The 24,989-nt window shown below is 42.3% G+C and overlaps 1 protein-coding gene across 1 annotated transcript; it reads right to left on the reverse strand.

The window, feature by feature from the left end:
- Positions 1 to 364: 364 nt before the first annotated feature.
- On the reverse strand, positions 365 to 3,025 carry LOC145069903 (translocon-associated protein subunit alpha-like). Its single transcript, XM_079016846.1, has 8 exons — positions 2,855 to 3,025; positions 2,046 to 2,222; positions 1,868 to 1,918; positions 1,682 to 1,770; positions 1,516 to 1,593; positions 901 to 1,104; positions 732 to 803; positions 365 to 551 (listed from the first exon to the last, which is right to left on the reverse strand). Exons 1-8 carry the CDS (start codon positions 2,919 to 2,921, stop codon positions 501 to 503), a joined length of 789 nt encoding a protein of 262 aa, XP_078872972.1. The 5' UTR covers positions 2,922 to 3,025; the 3' UTR covers positions 365 to 500.
- Between the last annotated feature and the right edge of the window lie 21,964 nt (positions 3,026 to 24,989).

Consider the following 24,989-nt stretch of genomic DNA (forward strand, 5'->3'; position numbering starts at 1 on the left):
CTCATGAGATCCCTAACGAGTCGAATAGCTGCTTTTTAAAACGAACGATTCTTTTATCATCTTGTTAATTATTCGATATCAATTATGAGTCGACAAGAACCCATAAAAGTGAAAAGACGATTTATTCCCCTCTTTAACCTCCACCTCATATAAATGTACCATGTGCTCTAATAGAAAACAGACAAGTGTTGTATAGGTGATGTCGTTTCAAATAAAACTCTTGAATTCCTTTGAGAGAATCATAATACAATGGTATACTTACTCTTGTATGCTCAAAAAAAATTAAAATCTAAAATTGTACGTTGATGTTCTACAGTTCTATCTTGTCATGCATAACATAAAAAAGTATAAAAATATGGTCAAGTTGTCAAAATCTCCAAGAAAATGATTACGTAAGAAGTATTTTTCCTCATTCTACAACAGTAATAACTAAATAAGGTATACTTGTTTCTTGTTTCTCACCTAAACATCACGTACAAGAATATATATATATATTTTTTCTATTTCTTCTTCTTCAATTTGCTTGCCTTAGATTGGGTGTAGGCAGTTCCCTATGCACACACAACAAAAAAACAAAACATCAATTAATCAATCGTTTTGATTACAATTGAGATAATAATTCATTTCAACCATAAAATATATAATTTTATGTGCTGTTTCTTTTTAACTTAATGGAAAAAATAAACGTAATTTCAGTCTTGTAAAAAAGAATTTAGGTGAGAAAGAGCAACCTCCAGCCACTCATCCATTGATGCATCAACGCTCCGGGTCCCAGTTTCCACCTTTGGTCCCTTCTTAGTTTTCTGAGTGAAAACAAGAAAGTTGAGTAATCATCTTAAGAATAAACAAAATAAAAGCTAAATGTAAGGAATAGCAAAATATTTTCATAAATAAAGGTACCTTGGAAAGATTTTGTATTTGGCCACGAACCCACAATCCAAGGAAAACAAGAAGAGAAATTCCAAGAGAAACTAGGAACACTGTCTCAATGCTAACAAGTCCACCGGCTTCAACAACTTCAATTGTACCATTATAAAATGTGTTTTCATATGGTATTTGGTCTATCTCATAAACTATTCTTCCCACAAGATCAAATGTTCCCGCCTACAATATAATTATTATAAAACCAACCGCCACATTATTACCTCTCAAAAGTTGTACTGCGTCTGACTGGGACTGAGACTGATGTCAATGAAACAAAAATTGCAAATTTTTGTCCGACCCAAAAAGATGGGGCGGGAACTCACTCTCAATCTCTCGTCTGTGCAAAAGCCGAAAATACCCTCCCCATCCTCATCACTAAAAATAGCCCTAAAACGCTTGTCCACTCCCGCTCAATGTAACAAACGCTGCACAGGACATGCTTTCTAGGGCTATTTTTAATGATGAAGATGAGGAGGGCATTTACGTCTTTTGCACATACAAGAGATTAAGAGCGAGTTCCCATCCCACCTTTTTGAGTCGGACAAAAATTTGCAATTTTTGTCTAAATATGTGAATTAGTGAAAGATATACCTGTAGAAATTTGCTAACAGCAAAGATATAGGGAAATGTAGCTTGAACTGAAGAAGGAACAGATGCATTGTTAAAAGCCTGGAGAAATAAATAAATAAATAAAATACGAGTTAGATAAAACCATAACATTTATATACATTTGAATAAGACAAGTAAAGTGTTACACCTGTGTAGAAAGATTTTGAACCAACATGTTGTGATCAAATGGAAGATGAACACTAGCATGAACTGCAAGGACCTTTATATGTTGATCCCCTGTTCATCAAGTAACATTAGCAAATGAATATGAAAAAAAAAATCAAAACTTGAAAAAGGTAGGAAGTAAAACAAAAGTGAAAGAATAGTAAAATACCTTCATTTTTCATTCCAATTAAAAGCTCAGTCTCTTGCCCTGCTACTACCACTACAGATGACGAAAAAAACACGTATGTCTTAAGAAACTTATTACAAGAGACAAATGCCAAAATATAAAAATGGTTAGGTGGCTAAATGGATTAAATAGTGAAAGTAAACAAGTAAAATTTACTTACATTTTGTGGGATTCTTTGGGAAAACGCATACAGTTTCCACACCTGGAGCTGGACTATAATTGCCGATACCAAAGTCCTGGACATCGTCATCAACAATCCCAAGGTCTCCTCCTTCTTCAACAGTTTCAGCAACAAGCTCAGCGTCTTCTGAATCTGAATCCGACTGACACCTCGCAACTATGGAAAACCACCATCCATTAGAACAAGCTCAAATTCATACATAATCATGATTACAACAACAGACAAAAAGTTGATTGGGACAAAATTATGATCAAAAAAACTTAAACTGGCACTTTGGAAGTTTGGATCAACAAACATGCCGACTGATGGGTTTGTAAATTACATGAAATCAATTCAATTTCAGACATGTTCCCGATTCTCCAACCATTACACGGATTAGGTGTGATATATTTTTCAAAATTATGAATTAGGCTTGAAACAAACGTGAGTTCTAGAATTGGCACATGTAGTCAACATTCAACAACCAACTAAACCTAAAAATTGATAAAAAAAAATATCCAGACGCTAGAAATCCGTGAATTTCAAGTGATGTATATAGCATAAACTGCGTTTACAACCTCACAAATTCGAGTGAAGTATTCAGTTACAGTTGAATTTACTGCAAACTTAAAAAAACTAACATATAGGAAAACACAGAACTTGCAAGAATGATTAACAAAATAGGAAGCTACTACAAATGAATCTGATTGAACGGAACAAATTCGATCTTGATCGGGAAATAGAGAGCATAGAATAAGAAACTGAAACTGAAAAAATAACTTAAATCAAGATCAGATATGAATGGAAACCTTGAAGGAAGAAAGAGGAGGAGAGAAGAAGGAGCGCGAGAACGAAGGAAACCCTAATCTTCATCATTTCTGAAAGAGGAAGCGAGTACCAACAGCGATAATATTGAGTGGTTGATGGGGGTTAAGAAGAAGACCAAATGGTTTTTAGGTTTGTTTGTGCGATTTTTCTTTGTTTTTAATTTTGGTTGTGTCATTATACCCTCGTATTTTATTTCATTTTTATTAATCTGGCCAGTTCTATGAATCGCTCCATGCTAACTTAAGTTGACCACATAACTATTGAACACAAAAACTTAGGACTCTACCATGTCAACTTTCTGCCCAAACGTATACTAGCACTTTTTAACACTAAGGGATATTGTACATGAATATGTGTGAGTGAGATAATTAAAACGTATGTGTGAGTGAGAGAATTAAACATGTGTTTCTTATTGCAACGAAGACTACCCAATATGGTGCATAAAAAAGAACATCGTTCAAATGTCACATCAGCATAAATTTTTGTCTTCTCTCCATCATTTTTAGTGGGGGATAGTGTTTCTCATGAGAAACGCCGTTAAAAAAGAAGAAAATCACAGGAAAAAAGGGAGAGAAAAAAATGGTGTTAAGAGATGTTACGTTGGCAACGAGAAACAAAGGAGGGGCGGTGTTCCTGGTGTTATACCGACGTTGTGTAGGTACCATGTAGGCTCCTCCACGGCATTTACGTCTCACACCCAATAGTCTAAGGAACACCAAAACTCCTAAGGAAGGTGTGTGGAGTTCAAAGCGATAGGATGCCACTTCGTAGGGACCGAAGGTCATCGTCTTCGCATGACCTTTAGTTGTAAATAAGGAACCTCTCATACAAGACATTTGATGACATACCACACACGCTAGCATAACACTCCAAAAATCACAAAGATTTAATTTTTTTAAAAACAACCCATTATCCATAACGGTTTACAAGAAAAGCATCGTTTCAAAAGTAATTTCATATCAAAGTGTCCCAAAATAGTAATTTCAAAAGTAATTTCATATCATGAAAATAGGAAGATATGTTGTAACGACATAAATTTCAAAACAATTTTTTTCACATTTTAAAACATAATTTCATTCATGATAGTTATAAAAGTATCATTGTGTCACATCACAACCCTTAACATTACATCCCAAGATCATAACATGTAAAACTCCTCGTATGTGTACTGATCATGTCGGCGCCTTCCTGCGGTCGTCACTAGTACCTGAAACACATCACACAACACTGTAAGCATAAATGCTTAGTTAGTTCCCCAAAATACCACATACCACACATACGCCTTTCCAGGCCATAACTCTATGGGATCTTCCGATCCGAGTGTCTCAGGGGACTTCCGTCCCGAACCCCGGTAGACCTTCCGGTCCTACCCGTATCGACCTTCCGGTCCGTACCCTCTTGACCTTCCGGTTCGTATCATCTTGACCTTCCGGTCCATACCATACATAACATACATAGCACATACATATCACATATCATATAACACATGCATCTCATAGCATACAAGACCTTCCGGTCGCACATAGGTACCCTTCCAGGTACAATATAGTGAGAAGACTCACCTCGGTATCTCGGATAGTCTCGTACTCGGTCACACTGGTCTAGCCCTCGCCTAAACACATAACAATACTCATAAATAAATAATGGCTCTCAAGGCTAGATCAAATCCACTCTATAACTTCATAGAAGGGTAAAAGACCATTTTCCCCTCCCTGACCCAAAAGTCCAAGGGTTGACCAAAACCCTAAAAGTCAACAGAAGGCAGTACGCGACGCGTACCCTCTCTGTACGCGGGGTGTACGCCAGCGAACCATAATCGAGGCTTCAACCCCTTACGCTACGCGTACTGGGAGTTACGCCCAGCGTAAGTCCCAGTTCAGCCATTTCTTTGATTTTGGTCTTAAACGATTAAGACACTCCTTCAACTTCCAGATCTGACTCTCTTACAACCTCTTAATCCATACAGTCGGAACCTTTAAGCCTTTGCATGGCTGTAAAGGTCCCTACACCCTCAAACCTCTTTCCTTTTCCCTCCAAAGGTCTAGATCTCATGCATGGCTCCATCTTTATGTCCAAGTTTGCATTTTTATGAACATACAACACCTATAGGCCAGAAATATGATAGATCTAGGCCAATGGAGACCATTTGCTCATAAAGTCTCCATCTTGGGACCAAAAACCCTAGAAATTGGTCCAAGAAGCACATAACTCAAATAACAAGGCAAGGTTTGAGCTTTTTACCTTAAAAAGAACCTCCAACCTCTGAAAAGCTCAGATCTACTCTTTCCCACAAGCCTCTAGCCTCCAAAATGACCTCTTCTTTCCTTCCACCACCTTGAAATGACACTAGAAGCTTAGAACACCAACACACTTGCTAAAAACAAAGGGACTCTCTCTATTAGGTGTAACAGCCCGAAATCCAGGTGAAGAAGGAGAAGAATGAGCCATTGTTGGAGCTAGAAGTTGAAGAACAAGTGTAGATCCGAGTTCTACAGTGGTTGGAGATCCTTCCTGAGGTAAAAAGCTCAAAGCTTTCTTTGTTCTTCATAAGTTTTTCTTGTTGGACAATTTTTAGGGTTTTTGGTTCAAAGTTGGAGACTTTATGTGCAAAGAGTCTCCATAAGCTTATATCTGACCTTTTCTAGTGTAATATGTGTTGAGGAGTCATAAAAATCGAGTCTTGGACGTGGATCTTGTGGCATGCATGAGTTATAGTCTCATTATGGAAAGAGGAAAGGTGTTTTGAGCATAAAGTGACCTTTATAGCCATGCAAAGGCTTAAAGGTTCCAACTTTATGGTTTAAGACATATTAGAGGAGTCAGATCTGAAGTTTGGACGCAAATCTTAACCGCTTAAGACCTGAATGAGCTAAACAAGGAAATTGGGCATTACACCGGGCGTAATCCCAGTACGCGCCGCGTAAGGGGTTGCGTACTCGTTTCTGGAATGCAAGAGCACGCCCCGCGTACAGGAGCTGGTACGCCCCGCGTACTGCTTGCTGTTGACTTTGTTGACTTTTAGGGTTTTAGTCAACATGTGGACTATTGGGTCTGGGAGGGGTAAAATGGTCTTTTACCCTTCTGTGGAATTTTAGAAGGAATATAGTATAGTATTGCGAGCCGTTAATGATTTAGAATGATTATTTGATGTGATTAGGCGAGGCTAGGTCGAGGTTACGAGATTCAGAAATATCGAGCACGTGAGACTTAAACATCATACGAGGTGAGTCTTCTCACTATACTGTACCTGGAAGGGTACCTATGTGTGATCGGAAGGTTTGGTATGCTATACGATATATGCATTGTATGATAAGTTGCCTGTTTTGTATGCATTATGTATGTTATTCTTGATATGGGCCGGAAGGCATTATGATGTGGACCGGAAGGTCAGGGAGTTATGGACCGGAAGGTCGACACGGGTGGGACCGGAAGGTTTACCGGGTCCGGACGGAAGTCCCCTAAGACACATGGACCGAAAGGTCATGGCCTGGAAGGGTGTATGTGTGTAAGTGGTATACTGGGGAACTCACCAAGCATTTACGCTTACAGTTGTTGTGTTATGTGTTTCAGGTACTAGCGAGGACCGTGGGAAGGCGCCGGCATGACTCATACACACACCCGCAGGCGGATTTGGATTTAGTTGATCTTGGGATTTGACATGTTTTGTATCATGATTATGTTACATTGGATTTTTATGGTTGGTTTGGAATGAAATCATGTTTTAAAGAAATGAAAAAAAATTGTTTTGAAAATTACGTCGTTACAAGTTGGTATCAGAGCCTTGGTTTGAGGGACTCGGATGCACCTTTGGGCGTATCTAAACTCAAACTGAGGATTTGAGCAATTTTCAACGATAAAAAAAAACTAAAAAAAACTAAAAAACTAAATTTTCTAAAAGAGCAAGAGGTTTTGAGACAACCAGAACAGAGCAGTGTGTACGGTCAGCCAGCGCCCGAACAGTGAATCCCCAATGTACCCTTACATTATGTGTTATGAGATATGCTATGTTATATTATGCATGCTAGAGCAGGCTAGGTATTCATATTAGGACTAGAGTGGCCTGATTTGTGATGTCTTAGCCTAGGAGATTTCTGTTACTGAGTTGCCTTGAGAGCGAGTAGGTAGCAGTTAGGAGCTCATGAGAGGTCTATCGGTGGGTAGCCAATGCATACCGAGAGTAGAGTACTTGTGATCTGGGATCCAAGGAGGAGGACTTGGGGTGAATGCTGATGCGGTGTGGTCTGTAGCATAGGGCCCGTACTACTGAAGACACCGGATCAGTGGGCAATCCAAGTAAGAATCCTTTGGACATCGGAGGACGAGTAGGGTTTTGTCATCGAGTGCGAGTATGCTCGATCGAGTCTCTGATATTTATATGTTGTATTTCAGAGGCATCATGGTTGGGACTCGACACACACCTGAGAGCAGTTGTGTCAACGACGAGGAGACCCGTCGATTGATTCATGAGGAGGTAGCTGCTGCCATCCGGACTGAGATTCCAGAGATGTTTAGGGACATCAAGACCACATTGATTGAGACCTTTGATGAGCGGTATGCAGCAGTGACTGAGGCTGTGCCTGCTGCAGCTACTGCTGCTGTTGCTGCTGCCAGACCTCAGGGAGGTGACTCGTGGTTGTTTCGGGAGTTCAGCAACACGAAGCCACCGGAGTTCGATGGGACGCAGGACCCGATTGCTGTGATAAGATGAATCTCTGACATTGAGGGATGTTTCTATACGTGTTCTTGTCCGGAACACTTGAGGGTGCGGTTCGCTTTGAACCAGCTTCGCTTGGGAGCGAAGGATTGGTGGAAGTTCGTAACGTCAAGCTTCACTCTGGCTGAGATTTCTGAGGTGACCTGGGAGAGGTTCACCGCCATGTTCAGGGATGAGTATGTTCCCCCGTGGAGAGGGAATGGTTGGTTCAGGAGTTCTTGACCCTCAAGCAGGGTAATGATTCGGTTACTGTGGTTACCCGGAAGTTTCATGAGAGGGCGATGTTCTACCCTGAGCAGGTGTCGACTGAGCAGGCACGAATGAGCCGGTATTTGGGCATTTTGAGGAGGGACATTCGAGAGTTCGTGTCGAACTCAACGTACCGTACATTTGCTGAGCTTCAGGTAAATGCCCGGAAGCGGGAGATCGAGTTGGAGACTCAGGCCAGGGAGGAGGCCGAGTCCCAGAGGATGGATCGGCGGCCGGCTCAGTCTCAGCTGGCAGCCAAGCGGGCCAAGTCCGCTAATTTGAGGACTGGAGGCCAGAAGGGCCGCACTTATGGGAAGTACGACAAGGGTCATGAGGGAGCTTGTCGATCGGTTTCTTGCTACAAATGTGGCAAGGAGGGTCATATCGCCAAGGATTGCCCCAAGGGATTCATGGTTTGCTTTCATTGCAACCAGACTGGCCATCGGAAGGCCGAATGTCCACAATTGCATCAGGGGTCAGCACAGGGATCTGCACCTGCTGCTAGGGTTACTGAGGTTCGACCGGTGAAGGCTGAGGCTCCGAAGGCTCGTGGGAGAGCTTTCCAGTTGACTGCGGAGGAGGTCCACGCAGTGCCCGATGTCGTGGCTGGTATGTATTATGTATTTATCTTTTCTTTTGAGATATTGTGCTTATATGATGATATGCGTAGGTACTTTTCTTGTGAGTTATGTACCTGCTTTGGTGTTATTTGACTCGAGTGCGAGTCGTTCATTTGTTTCTTTAGCATTTAGTCAGCACATTAGTATCCATCAAGAGGCATTGGGTCGACCTCTGCGAGTTTCCATAGCTGATGAGCGAGCAGTGTATGCTATGGATGTGATTCGAGGATTTATCCTCGAGATCTTCGGTGTGGAGTTTCCGATAGATCTGGTCCAGATTGCGATGGGGGATGTGTGTGTTATAGTGGGCATGGATTGGTTGAGCCGAAATGGAGCTGTTATAGACTGTGAGCATCAGTTGGTGACGATACGAGACCCTAGTGGGGGAGTACTTATGGTGTTCAGTGAGGGAACCTGATATGGGTCAACGTTTTGTTCGGCTGCCAGGGCGAGACAGAGTTTGCAGCAAGGCTGCAGTGGATTCGTAGCCTATATGATGGACACACGAGTGGCCGCTGGGAGGCCATGTTCGATTGATGAGTTTCCGATAGTGTGCGAGTTTCCGAATGTTTTTCCCGAGGAACTACCGCGTGTGCCTCCCAAGAGGCAAGTGGAGTTCCATATCGATTTGGTTCCGGGAGCAGCACCTATCGCCAAGGCGCCTTATCGCCTCGCGCCACCAGAGATGCAGGAGTTATCCTCGCAGCTTCAGGAGCTGTTGGGGAAGGGGTTTATTAGACCGAGTAGCTCACCTTGGGGAGCGCCGATCCTTTTTGTCAAGAAGAAGTATGGTTCACACCAGATGTGTATTGATTACCGGGAGTTGAACAAGTTGACGGTCAAGAACCGTTATCCGTTACCGAGGATCGACAATATGTTCGATCAGTTGCAGGGAGCGTCTTGGTTCTCCAAGATAGATTTGAGATCGAGTTATCATCAGATGAGGGTTCGGGATGAAGATATCCAGAAGACAGCGTTCAGAACTCGTTATGGGCATTACGAGTTCGTGGTGATGCCTTTTGGGCTCACCAATGAACCAGCTGCGTTCATGGATCTCATGAACAGGGTGTGCAGGCCGATGCTGGATCGGTCGGTGATTGTATTCATTGATGATATTTTGGTGTATTCGAAATCTAGAGAGCAACACGAGGAGCATCTGAGAGAGATTCTCGGGGTATTGAGGTCGGAGAGGCTTTATGCCAAATTATCTAAGTGTGATTTCTGGTTACGAGAGGTTCAGTTCTTGGGACATCTCGTCAACCAGAATGGGATATTGGTCGACCCGGTCAAGATTGAGGCAGTCATGAGGTGGGAGGTGCCGAGATCGCCCACTGGGATCAGGAGCTTTCTGGGATTGGCCGGTTATTATCGGAGATTTATTAAGGATTTCTCCAAGATCGTCGTGCCACTTACCAAGTTGACCCGGAAGGGTGTTGCATTTTCTTGGGGTCCAGAGCAGCAAACCTTGTTCGAGACACTTCGCCAGAAATTATGCGAAGCCCCAGTGTTAGCCCTTGCTGAAGGGATGGAGGATTTCGTGGTATATTGTGATGCATCGATATCCGGATTGGTAGCGGTGCTTATGCAGAGGGGGCATGTGATAGCATATGCATCGAGGCAGCTTAAGCCCCATGAGTTGAGGTATCCCACTCATGATCTGGAATTGGGGGTTGTAGTGTTCGCCCTCAAGATTTGGCGTCACTATTTGTATGGGGTTCGGTATACGATATACACGGACCACAAGAGCTTGAAGTATTTGATGGATCAGCCCAACCTGAATATGCGCCAGAGGAGGTGGTTGGATGTGGTAAAGGATTATGTTTGTGAGATCCTGTACCACCCGGGCAAGGCTAATGTGGTAGCCGATGCCCTAAGTCGTAGGGCGGAGGGCGCCCCGATTCGAGATACTTGCATGAGATTGACAGTGATGGCTCCGGTGTTGGACACCATTCGAGGGGCCCAGGCAGAGGCCGTGAGACCGGAGAACCGCAAAAGGGAGCGGGTGATCGGGCAGGTATCGGAGTTTGTTACCGATAGTCGAGGACTTCTGACCTTCCAGAGTCGGGTTTGGGTACCGTTCGTGGGCGGAATGCGTACTGTCTTGATGGAGGAGGCGCATAAATCGAAGTTCTCGATCCACCCCGGGGCCACTAAGATGTATTTGGACCTAAAGAAGGAGTATTGGTGGCCCTGTATGAAGAGGGATGTTGCATGGTTCATGGAGAGGTGCTTCACCTGTCGCAAGGTTAAGGCCGAGCACCAACGCCCGCATGGTAAGTTACAGCCGTTAGAGATTCCCGAGTGGAAGTGGGAACAAATCACCATGGGTTTTATCACCAAATTGTCGAGGACTGCCAGGGGTGTCGATGCGATTTGGGTGATTATGGACCGGTTGATGAAAAGCGCTCACTTTCTTACTATTAGTGAGAGCTCTTCTGCTGAAAAGTTAGCAGAGTTATACGTGAGGGAGGTGGTATCGCGGCATGGAGTTCCGATCTCGATTGTTTCAGACCGAGATGTGCGTTTTACTTCTAGATTTTAGAAGAAGTTTCACGAGGAATTGGGTACGAGGCTGCATTTCAGTACCGCATACCACCCTCAGACCAACGGGCAAAGCGAGCGGACGATCCAGACGCTCGAGGACATGCTTCAGGCATGTGTATTGGATTTTGGCGGAAGTTGGGACACGTATTTTCCCTTGGCTGAGTTTTCCTATAACAACATCCATCATTTGAGCATTGGTATGCCACCTTTTGAGTTGTTGTATGGAAGGAGGTGTCGTACCCCCATTTGTTGGGGCGAGGTAGGGCAGCGTGTGATGGGTAGTACAGAGATAGTGCTTCAGACGTCAGAACAGATATGTAACGTCCCAAAAATCAGGGGTAAAAATTTCATTTTTAATATAACTAAAACATTGATACCATTTAATTCAAACAATCAAATCATAGTTAATCAATTCGTTTATCACAGTTTATCCCAAAATCATTCGTTGCGGAAATCATAGGTGTGTGCACTGCGATCAATCCAAGCTCTCCTTTCTAGCACCATGATACCTGAAACCATAAACAAAACATGTAAGCACAAAGCTTAATGGGTTTCCCAGAGCATACCATTCACACAAACCACATATCACATATCCTATAGCTATAAAATCTACACACATATCATATATATTGTTAGCTATAAAAGCTACCATATACCACGTAAGCTCTGCATACATAAAACCTGAAATAGTGCCATGGGCTACCCCACATGGTCTTACATCCAATGCCATAGGCTACCCCCGGGGTCTTCCCTGCAAATACCATATATATATATATATATATATATATATATATATATATATATATATATATACACATAACCAAATAGCATATCATGCATCACATAAATATCTACACGTAACACGTACATAAACCTGTAAGGATGCCATGGGCTACCCCCAGGGTCTTATACCATTGTGCCATGGGCTACCCCACATGGTCCTCCATGCAAGTATCACAAAGACAACTAGCATATCACATATCACATAATTACTAGCATAACACCTAGCATGAAGCTAACTATCGTATCAAACAACATAAGATGGGTCGGCCTTGGTGGCTTAGACCCATTGGTATGGTGAGAAGACTCACCTGCAACTGTCGGCTGAAGAAATAAGATCACGCTGCTCCAACCACCGACACGAACTCCTCCACTTGTCAACACCAAATAACTAAACTCAATAAATATCAATCATTACCAAAATACCCCTGGAATTCAACTGGTCAACTCTTGGTCAAATTCAAAGTCCAGGCCAAGTCAACTCCCTGACTGACTCTACTCGCCTAGTCGGCCCGCCGACTCGCCGAGTCCTTATTCCTTGAAAATGTTAGAACACGACCCAACTCGCCGAGTCACCCCGAGACTCGTCGAGTCCAACGATCTCCGACTCCCATCCATCTCAACTCACAGAATCACCTCCCGACTCACTGATTCAAGGCTTAACCCAAAAGAGGTTGGGGTTCTGCGACCAGACTCGCCGAGTCCAAGGCAATCTTCAACAGACTCGCCGAGTTGTTCTTCCCACTCGTCGAGTTCATGCACATATTCATACAACTCGCCGAGTACACCCATGTGACTCGCCGAGTATCTCCAGTTCTCAATCCCTTTAGAAGCTTTTCGAGCCATGCAGGGGATCCAAACTATAGATCCACTGTCCTAGAGCATGCCTTACATGTAAAGTTGCAAACTTTACGTGATAGCAAAGAGATATAGGCCCAAAACACACCATGGCTAGGGTTTATGACAAAGGGGCTTCACCGATCATTCAAAGACTAGAACTTTATGACATTTAGGACCATCTCCAGTCTAGATCTGAGGTAGCAACCTCAGATCTAACCTCCAAACCCGAAATGACTCTTTACCATACCAAAAATGCCCCAAATCTCAAGAAGTGATGAATCTAGATGCAAAAATATCCCAAGCAACAGATAATTACCTCCAACATATGCTCCAACTGAAGTAGGTTCCTGATCTACACCACTTCCTTGCAGTAAGCCCTTTGAACCCTCAAGCTTCCTCCACTATAACACCTTTCCAAGCTTAAATCTCTCTTCAATGGCCTCACACACACGAGCTAGGATTTCTCTGTCTCAAGGGGGTGCTAAGGAGGCTAAGAGAAGGACTTAAAGTCCTTTAAATAGGTTGCAACCCCCAGGATTAGGGTTTTCTCTCTTCAGCACCAACTCGTCGAGTCCAGCCGCTGACTCGGCGAGTTGGTCACTTAAACTGTGGCTAAAACCCGCTCCGACTCGGCGAGTAAGTGTGCCTACTCGTCGAGTCCCTCCTTTGAAATTACACTTTTGCCTTTTGAAATTCCGAGATGTTACAACTCTCCCCCACTTAAATTGGGCTTCGTCCTCGAAGTCTGATTCAGCTAGAAACTCCACAACCCCTCCCACGATGTTTCTAATCGTCGCATACTTTGCCTACGCGGTTTAAACATCGAAATATCAACCTTGGAGTAATCCGATCATTACTACCTTCGTGTACAACGCTCTTACTAAACTGGTAATCCTTCTGGTACTACACGAGCACTTATAATTGGCATCCAAGGGGTTCACCCCTTTATCCTGCGTTGTCGTTGGCCTTACCAAGGCAACCAAATCAACCCCTGCTAGCTCCTAAAACTCGAAAATGAGATGGATTCCTTGCAACATAATCACGTTATTCAATCTGAAACCTGAAACTTCGAGATGGTATGTCCCCCCTGACAGACCGATTAACCTGCATCATTGCCGCATTCATTACACTTATCTCCCAGCAGGCTACCTAACCCCTAAAGTCATCTAATCCAACTTTAGTCATCGTACGAATATCGCGAATGCAAGCAGCTCCACATATGTACCCCAAAATCACCCGAGTCGCTCCAACTCCTCTTGCTACTACGAAGCTGCTTTCCCGAAGAACGACCGAGACCTCCCTGGTCCCAACTTGACTGTCCTTTGTCCGAAACACCGTACACCTTCCCGATTGCTGAGCCAGAGACACATGCTCCATATTCCCACATGACCCCTGAAGGACACCTCGTCGGACAATAACCGCCCTGGCGATACCTCTTCCCTCAACTCCTTCACTCCTTTAATCCATCCTATCATGACAGGCTGACAACCCGTCGCCACCGAATCCGACGCGAAATGAATGCCACGAGAACAACTGTGGTCTTACATCATACCCGACCTCCCTCGACTTGTCTTTTCCTGGTTAAACATGTCGTGGTCCCATTACTGACAAGACCAACTCGCATCACACCGTGATGGCTTAAGCTACCATCGAACCAAACCAATTCATTACCCTGGTATCCTGAATTTGATGCCCTTGGCATCTTATGCTCTAGAATCTCATCTTACTGAAACAAATTCCTGTACTGAACATGCACGAACTCCAATTTAGAATCCTTCCGAAACGAGTCGATACCCTGCTACTACCTCGAGATTCTTAATACACCATAACTTTTGACGTCCTCTTCATGGCCGATAATTAATCACCCTTAGCCGATCCCCGAGACTACCAGTCTCTCATCCGGTCCAACCACCAGGTTGCCAAGAGATCAAAAACCAAGACTACCCAGCCGTAGCCATACTGCATCACGTACCACATATCCACAAGATCCTGCAACTCGAGGTCCACCCTTGACTCAACAGTCTGTACCATTTCCATTATGAAATCCCATACCCATCCGGGCTCGTCCATGGATAAGCCATCGAATAACCCCTCCAATCCTGATTCTACTTAAGTTGTGGCTTTCCCACGACTTGCGAACTGATCTACCGTAAACCCAATCACTCGATGAACTCATGAATGCTACGACTACCCCATAGTCTTACAACACTTTTACAGTAAATGCTACGGTCCCCCGTAGTCTTACAACACTTTCACAGTGAATGCTACGGCTCCCCCGTAGTCTTACAACACTTTCACAGTGAATGCTACGGCTCCCCCATAGTCTTACAGCACTTTTATACTACATGATCGTTGCCCATGACCCTACTGCTCACCTATCAATCTGAATGCATCTCACTGTTGAGCACCCACGTAGTCTATCCTCTCAAACTGAACTCAATTACCGAATGGAACACTACCTGGTTCCCTTCTCCGAAGCCTGCAATATGTCATCAGAAGGACGCGATGCTAATGCTGGGGAGTTTCCCGAACTCCCATCCCACGATATCCGATACTCAGTTGGCCCCTAAGGCCGCCTTTCCTCCCCAAAAAGGGAAAATATGAGACGCATCCACGTCTCACTCTTGCTTTTATCCTGGATATCTAAATGATTCTCCCCCACCTAGATTCGACTAAGTCCGCTTGGCACATGAAAATTGAAGGATTCCCAAATCCTCTCTCTCGTTCCAATGATCAATTTGCTGACGGTCGGTGCCTAACAAAGCTAGAACACCATGAATAACCCTTCCCCAAAACAATAAAACTTCCGAAAACCCACTAGCATCTTTGAATCCCAATCATATCAATGGATTGAGATGCTTTAAATACTGACATACTCAGTTCTTGCTGACCAAAGGTCAGATGGTCTAACCAAAACTTCATCAATGATTCTCTCTTCCCTTGACAACCTCGAAAGCCTTTCCAAACATGATAGCTAAGGTTACTGGAACCTGGTCATAATTCCCTCATATAAGCCCTTGAACCAATCCTGACCATACCCAAAATGACATGCGCGTACTGAAAACTAGATAATTGGAGTCGGTGCCCCCACTGCTCCTCCCTGATTGTCAAGTAGTTGACTTTCCTGTCACCCATCTTCCCTTAATGACAATGACGGACTTACCCCTATGGGCATTCCCTACTGACGTGGCCAAACCTGCTACACCTGTAGCTACCCAGATCACCGAACAGCCTCCGACAATGACTCGAAGCAATCATGGTATATGCGGAATCCACTTCGCAAGATACATCCGTCTAACTATCATACTCCCCAAGTAATATATTACTGATACCACCGGAAACGACCGAAGATAGCATATCCGCAAACATTTGGAGGACTCCTGAACATCTTCTCCTGAGTCAACTCGACCATCTAGAAAACATGATGAAACACTTCATCCCGATCCCAATGGCAATCCAATCCCTTGTAACGAGGCTCCATTGCACAGTTTTCGCAAGTGTTGTACCGAATCCGGCCCTGTTGGCCTCTCAAAGCTGATCCAAACTCCTGCATCCCCTCTCGAGATCCTCCACTATAGGCACCTGAGCTGGTCCCCTTTTCCAAAGGTGACCCTAATCAATCCCTGCTCTCGAACTCTAGAAGTCATAACATTCAGGGTCTCGCACCCTGACACACTCACCAGCTCAATCGTTCACGACCGGTCTGCAATAAATGGAGCAACCTATGTTCTCGACCAGTTACAAAATATCCCCATGACAAATTCTTTAACTCCGAAAGTTCAATAGATCGCACCATCAATCCTTGACGCATGATGCAAGAGATCCAATGCAAAATCCAAATCTTGGCAGTCCTTCTGCTAACTGGCTCTCTACCGGAGTCAGGACTAAACCCTGGTCTTTCCCCCTTGCGTGCTCCTTCGCATTCCGCACTGTAGCTATCCCCATATTCCACTCATAACCACGAATTTCTTTCCCAGGTTTCTTGGATTCTCCGAGATTTTCCCCGATTCGAGTATCGATCCTGTGCTTTCAGCAGTACGGGCCTAATACTACATTCCACACCTATCCATACTTTCCTCCGGAATCATCCCAAATCCTGTAAGTCACCTACTTCCCTGATGTGCTAAATGTCTGCTAAACAGCAGCACAATGGCCATCAATTCATCTCCTAGGTCTCCCCCTAGGCTCCTAACCACACCGAACCGCCCCACTAACTCACTGGTGCATATCCTAGGCTTTCCTAGGTTCCCGACCTCACCCTGCCATCAGCTGCTTAGGAACTCCGCACGATGCCAGTCATCTACTTCCGGGTCTCGTCACATCCACTTAGTAGCGGACTCCCATCACTAAAGAGTCCCATAAAGCACAAAGCAAGCAGCATTCGTGCAGACGCACTCCTGACACTAATCTCATCCTAGGCTCATCCTCGACCCACAAACGATTATGGAATATCCTGCCCACGTACCACAACCCAAGTTTTCCACATCCACCCTCGCTGACGGCTGCCTTATGCATGCAAATTGTACACAGAATAGGAAGCGAGCCGCACCAATTATTTTATGGCCATGAGATCCTAACCGTATACAATTTTAAAACATACACGTAACAGTTACCAATATCAACAATCATTTTCATTTTAGCATAGCATCCAACATCCCAAGGCTACAAACATCACATATCAAGCCAACCTATCGCTGACTACTCAACACTAGCATGCAAGTCTAAGAGCTCATGTAGCATACAAAGACATCTCTCCTAGCCCTAACTAGCATGCGATATTCAGATTCATCACCAAATCATAACAGATAACAGATGTGGGTATTCTGGGGAAACTTACTTGAGCCCAACTGATTGCATGCACCACACCTCTTCGTTTCTTAGAAAACTTTTCCTTGGAAACATTTTCCTTTAAAACCTTACAGATCCTCAGTCTGAGTCCAGAAACACCCAAAAGTATGTCCGAATCCCTCAAACCAAGGCTCTGATACCAACTTGTATCGTCCCAAAAATCAGGGGTAAAATTTTCATTTTTAATATAACTAAAACATTGATACCATTTAAATCATAGTCAATCAAATCGTTTATCAGAGTTTATCCCAAAATCATTCGTTGAAGAAATCATAGGTGTGTGCATTGCGATCAATCCGAGCTCTCTTTTCTAGCACGATGATACTTGAAACCGTAAACAAAACCTGTAAGCACGAAGCTTAGTGAGTTTCCCAGAGCATCCCATTCACACAAACCACATATCACATATCATGTTGCTATAAAATCTACACACATATCATATATAATGTTACCTATAAAAGCTACCATATACCACGTAAGCTCTGCATACATAAAACCTGAAATAGTTCCATGGGCTACCCCATATGGTCTTTACCTAGGACTGCCATGGGCTACCCCACATGGTCTTACATCCAATGACATATGCTACCCCACATGGTCTTTACCTAGGACTGCCATGGGCTACCCCACATGGTCTTACATCCAATGCCCCGGGCTCCCCCCGGGGTCTTCCCTGCAAATACCATATATATATATATATATATATATATATATATATATATATATATATATATATATATAACCAAATAGAATATCATGCATCACATAAATATCTACACATAACGCGTACATAAACCTGTAAGGATGCCATGGGCTACCCCCAGGGTCTTATACCATTGTGCCATGGGCTACCCGACATGGTCCTCCATGCAAGTATCACAAAGACAACTAGCATATCACATATCACATAATTACTAGCATAACACCTAGCATGAAGCTAACTATCGTATCAAACAACATAAGATGGGTCGGCCTTGGTGCCTTAGACCCATTGGTATGGTGAGAAGACTCACCTACAACTGTCGGTTGAAGAAATAAGATCACGCTGCTCCAACCACCGACACGAACTCCTCCACTGGTCAACACCAAATAACCGAACTCAATAAATATCAATCATTACAAAAATACCCCTGGAATTCAACTGGTCAACTCTTGGTCAAAGTCAAAGTCCAGGCCAAGTCAACTCCCTGACTGACTCTACTCGCCTAGTCGGCCCGCCGACTCGCCGAGTCCTTATTCCTTGAAACTGTTAGAACACGACCCAACTCACCGAGTCACACCGAGACTCGTTGAGTCCAATGATCTCCAAGTCCCATCCATCTCAACTCACAGAGTCACCTCCCGACTCACTGATTCAAGGCTTAACCCAAAAGAGGTTGGGGTTCTGCGACCAGATGTTAGAGTACAAAGTTATTCATGATTGACTTTGTAAATGTTTGACTTTTGTAAAACCCACTTGCATGTGGTTCATTAGCCTTTTGACTAATGAGTATTTTAGAGTGAGAGAGAGACATGTAAACACCTCTATATAAGGTGGGTTTGTCCACTTGTAGAGGTGTGCTTGAGTGATGTAAAAGTGAGTGTGTAAGTGTGTGTTATTTATGTAGTCTAGATCTAGATCCTTTTTGTAACACCATATACAATGAATACATCTCTTAAACACCCAAATCACCATGTTTAATTGTGCAAGCTTTAATTCCGCATGCCAAACCATGTTCTTTGTCACAACAATTGATACCAATTGTAGTGATGTTGATTATGATGACATGTGTGGAATTAGAAAGATCTAGTGAATCATCATGTAAAATCAAGAATACAAGGAGTAAATAAATCTTTGTAAGCTCTTATTAGATTTAGAAAGAATATACAAATGGGTTTGTACAAAGTTTCTCTCTCTAGTCTAACACTCCAAATGGATTCACTTACATAATGGGAGTCACTCACTTCCTATTTATAGGAAAAGACTCAACCCATTTACACATACAAAGGAAAAGCCTAAAACACTACATCCAAGAGTGACTTTGCACCCTAACATTCTCCCCCATCAAAGTTAGGATTGGATGTCCGGCTTCAATCTCCAACGAGCTAGCGCGATCAAGACCAAACTCCCCCTCGAAGTAACACCGGTCTTCAAATCCGCAAATGAATATTCGACAAACCCGAGAAGCTTTGAATACCCATCATTCTCCCCATTTTTATAATCAAAAAATGATTATAAAACCCATTTAGGGTGAGAAGCGCCCAAGGAATAAACTTCACAATACTCCCCCTCGATGAGTACCAAAAATGAAACACCAAAAATCTTGCACGGAAAAACAATCACGAAAAAGCCACAAAAAATTTCCAATTTATGAAATTTTTTGACTTTTTGAGTGAAAGTTACAAGATTTTTCAAAATCCAGGTAGAAGTTGTCACTTTCTGAACTTGCAGGGACCCGTTGCGCCTAAAACAGCCAAATATGCGAAACTTTATCCCATTTGCGAAACTGGGCATAAAGCGTAAATTCGCACAAAATGCAGGGACCAGAACTGAAAATTCTGCAATTTCTCAGCTTTTATTACCCATTTGCGAAATTGGGTATAAACTGTCAATATTACGAAACTGAAGGGACTTTTTTCAAAACTTCTATTTTCTTCCCCAATTCACATTATACAGGTCGATCGCTTCGCACGTTCCAGTCAAATTCTTCGCACGTCGATATCAAGAGATGCAAATGAACAACTTTCGCATACTGAAACATGGATGTGAAACTGATTTTGATATTCACTCATATGCGAAAATCCAAACCCAATCATCTTCATATGCAAACTCAATTGAGACCCAGATGTGAATGATCTTGACCTCCAATTCAAAACAAGATCGATATGCGAACCCAAAATTAATAAGCAATCCTTCGTTCTCAATCAATCTACAAAACATAGCCACTTCCCAAAATCAATTTCTCAGACTACGTTTCATCGTCCCCATTTTGAAATCAAAAACAAATACACTTCGCTTTTTATTCAACATCAATATGTTTATCAAACCATTCCATACACCTATGTCGATATGTCAAAACAATCGATATTCGCCAAATAACGATTCCAAAGCGAGATTGATTCTCAAACCATTTCCTTTGTACCAACATCAATCAATATAGACCAGACTTCGAACACTGACTCTTACCAGTCGATTATGACTTCAAAAAAAATAGTTCGTTTTTCATTCAACCCAAAACCAATCCACATCGATTCCAAAAACTTCAATATCATAGGAACTCTTCAAGATTCCAAACATTCGTTATTAATCAACTTCCCAATAACGAACCAGTAAACTTCAAGCCATCGACGTTGACTTACACAAGCATCGAAATTAACCCAAACACAATCTACTGATGAAATCAAATGAATCCAGCTATCGACTCCTACAACATCGACTCCAATAGAATTCGTCATCAAAAATACATTCCCATCCAACTTCGAAATTAAATCCAAATTAGACTAGATTTCGACTCTTACAGCCTCAAAACAACTTGTATATACCAACTTCTTCTACCAATTCATCAATTCATCACTTCAATGTCAACTTTGACTTTTTCACAGTACTTGACTTTTTTGAAATCAACAGTCAACAAACATGAAATTGATGATTCTAACATCCAATTTCAGATCAAAGCAAGATTAGCCAATTGTTCTTCATCACAATCATATGTTCTTTGAACAAGTTCACCAAAATCAAGAACCAATTTGATGATTCCTTCACATGAACTTGTATAAAATCGATTTCATCATGTTCCAAATCACATGAAATCAAAACACATTAACAGATTATTAATCGACATGAACCGAAAGAAAGAAGGAAAAAAAATTGTCGAGAAAATGAGATGAACAATCAAATGCGATTGATTAAGGAGTAAGAATAGATGTGTATGAGTTCTATGGTACAACCATTTGAAGCGAACGACCGACGAATTCAATGAATCATTCGTTGTAAACAATTTTGGGCTTGAATTATATGAACAATATTCGAATCTTAAGTTTGGGCTCAATTAATTTTGTAGATGAATAGAAACATTCGACATTTTGGGCTTCTAATTATGAGTTAGATGAACAACAATGGTTTATGTGATTTGGGCTCAGGTTAAATCAAAACAAAATTCATGTTTGTATTGTGCTTGATCTAAACAAATAATAATTGGATCAACAATGGGGTTGAAACGGATTAGATCCAATGAGACAAATCGATCAAAAATGAAAAACGAGAAACACGAATCGAAATCATGGATGTTTTGGAATCCATTTGAGAATTTGAGATACCTTTTTGACGAATTGAGTTCCATTTTCAACAAACGAATCGAATTTAGAAGATCTTGGTTCTTTTGTTGGAACAAGAAAATCTCCAATTCGAGCATTGTACCACCCATTATGCGTGATATACAACTCGTTCTTCGTGTTCTTCAATGATCCAAGAACATCTTCAAAAGAACCACCAACACATTTGGGTTTTAACTTTAAATTCAATGCAACATTTGGAGATTGTTGCTTTGGAACCCAAATTTGCTTCACGAATTTCGATTTCATAACAACATTTGACAATTTTTGTGAGTAAACCCGCTTGTTCTTCCGATTCATCTTCTTCTTCTTTTTCTTTCTCATCTTTTTGCATCTTGAAGACTTGATTTCATGAACAAACCCACTTTCCAAAACATCAACTTTGTGAGTTTGAATCAAATCTTTTGGAGTTTGATACTTGTGAATTTCTTGGATCGCCGGCTTTCGATAAGGAATCGTTCCTTCAAATGAATCACAAGAGCACAAAATATCATCGGTTTGAACTCCAATTGAGCAAAAAACTTTTTCATCTTGAAAATAAACTTGAACTCCTTTTTCTTGAACATCATCATCATCAAGAACACCATCCCGAGCTTCACGACAATCTGCATAATATTCAAGTTTATTGCTTCCATATTTGCCTTCAGCACGAGAAATTCCTTTTATGACTTCTCCATCTCTTCTATTTCTTCGTCTCTTTTGATATGTTGTAACCAAACGATTAAACAAATGTTCGGTTCGAAAAATTGGACAACTAATTAATTCTCCAACTTCATTCTTTTCTCCATTTACAACAATATCACATTCACTTTTCAATCCAACAGTTAAGCTATAAAGAAGATATTCAAATGAGCATTCACTTTGAACATCTTCACTATGTATCATCCATTCCTCCATAATTGCTTCTTTTCTTTCGAATCAAATGATATGAATTTGGGTTTTCTAGAGAGAGAAAATGATTTTGAATGGGTTTTCTAGAGAGAGAAAGTAAAAATCACTTGAATTCTAGTGAAGAAATCGAATTATGAATAGAATCAAAGATGAATTCAATTTCTAGAATCCAAAAACTCTCTAAAACACGAAGATCCAAGATCATAAAATGAATCACTAAAACAAGAAAGCCATCAAGGATCAATTCTTGATCAAATCAAGAACACCCGCTCTGATACCAATTGTAGTGATGTTGATTATGATGACATGTGCAGAATTAGAAAGATCTAGTGAATCATCATGTAAAATCGAGGATACAGGGAGTAAATAAATCTTTGTAAGCTCTTATTAGATCTAGAAAGAATATACAAATGGGTTTGTACAAAGTTTCTCTCTCTAGTCTAACACTCCAAATGGATTCACTTACATAATGGGAGTCACTCACTTCCTATTTATAGGAAAGACTCAACCCATTTACACATACAAAGGGAAAAGCCTAAAACACTACATCCAAGAGTGACTTTGCACCCTAACAGATCTGATTGAGGAGGAGAGTACCTAAGTCTTGAATTCCATGACTCCCTCAATGAATGTAGAATAATTTCGCAATTGACGCGACCTAGGACACCACAGTTGAATGGTGTGGATGAGAGGCGTAATCGAACCTTGTTGGACATGGTTCGTTCCATGATGAGTGGTGCTTCACTACCTATCTCATTCCGGGGGTATGCCTTAGAGACTGCCACCCATATCCTTAACTTAGTCCCTACGAAGAAGGTTGCCAAAACACCTCATGAGATGTGGACAGGGAAAGCTCCCTCGTTGGCACATATCAAGGTTTAGGGTTGCGAGGCTTTCGTAAGATGAGAGACTCACGATAAGCTCGAACCTCGTAGTAAGCGATGTATTTTCATAGGCTACCTGTAGAAATCCTTTGGATATCTCTTCTATAGACCGAGTGACAATGTTGTCTTCGTTGCGAGGAGAGGGGTTTTCCGAGAGTGAGAACTCATAAGCCAAGGAGACAGTGGGAGGCAAATCGATCTTGAAGAGATTCAAGAGCCGAGCAATGAAGGAACCTCTAACGTTGGTGCTCAACCCGAGGAGGAAACTCCGGTTGAACCAATTGACGAATCATTACCTCTTAGACGTTTTGAAAGAGTTAGAGTTCAACCCCAGTTATATGGTTTTCATATTACTACAGAAGGGGGCACGTATATTAGTGATAGTACACTAATAAATTTAGATGAACCTAACAGCTATAAGGAAGCCATGGCAGGACCGGAGTCTGCAAAATGGAAGGAGGCAATGGACGACGAGATTCAGTCCATGTACGACAACCAAGTTTGGAATTTGGTTGACAATGTGTCCGGACGTAAGACGGTCGGGTGCAAGTGGATCTTCAAGAAGAAGACCGACATGGATGGGAATGTGCACACATATAAGGCATGATTGGTTGCGAAGGGCTTTACTCAAACTCTCGGAGTTGACTATGATGAGACCTTCTCACCAGTTGCGAAAATAAAGTCTATTAGGGTGATGCTGGCCATTGCTGCATTTCATGATTATGAAATATGGCAGATGGATGTCAAAACCGTTTTCCTTAATGGAAAGTTGGCTAAGGATGTTTACATGGCTCAGCTAGAGAGTTTTGTCAATGCAAAGCATCCCAATAGAGTGTGTAAGCTTGATAAGTCCATTTATGGACTTAAGCAAGCGTCTCGCAGATGGAATCTTTGTTTCGACGAGAAAGTCAAAGAGTTTGGGTTTTTGCGAAGCGAGGATGAATCTTGTGTGTATGTCAAATCCAGTGGGAGTATAGTGAGCTTCCTCGTATTGTATGTCGATGACATACTACTCATAGGAAACGACATCCCGACACTGCAGGAGGGTAAGTCCTGGCTCGGGAAGTGCTTCGCTATGAAGGACCTCAGAGAGGCTTCCTATATTTTGGGAATAAGGATAGTGAAAGACAGAAGTAAGAGACTAATAGGACTTAGTCAGAATACTTATTTGGACAAGGTACTAAAATGTTTTAGTATGGAAAACTCAAAGAAGGGAGAGTTACCAATCCAAAGTAATACCAAGTTGAGTAAGACTCAATGCTCGAGTACCGAAATCGAAATAGCAGAATTGAGCCGAGTACCATACGATTCTGCAGTTGGCTCGATTATGTATGCTATGACTTGTACTCACCCTGATGTGGCCTTTGCTTTGAGCATGGTCAGTAGATATCAAGGGAACCCTGGCAGAGTGCATTGGACCGCAGTCTAGAACATT

The sequence above is a fragment of the Lactuca serriola genome, chromosome 8 (genome assembly GCF_051521515.1).
Source record: "Lactuca serriola cultivar US96UC23 chromosome 8, Lser_US96UC23_V15, whole genome shotgun sequence".
Classification (NCBI taxonomy): Eukaryota; Viridiplantae; Streptophyta; class Magnoliopsida; order Asterales; family Asteraceae; genus Lactuca; species Lactuca serriola.

Coding starts and splice junctions, on each gene's coding strand:
- LOC145069903 (XM_079016846.1), bottom strand. CDS start 2,921: ATGATGAAGATTAGGGTTTCCTTCGTTCTCGCGCTCCTTCTTCTCTCC. Junction 1,594..1,681: donor TTCAAAATCTTTCTACACAG/GTGTAACACTTT, acceptor TTATTTCTCCAG/GCTTTTAACAATGCATCTGT. Junction 804..900: donor AAATACAAAATCTTTCCAAG/GTACCTTTATTT, acceptor GTTTTCACTCAG/AAAACTAAGAAGGGACCAAA.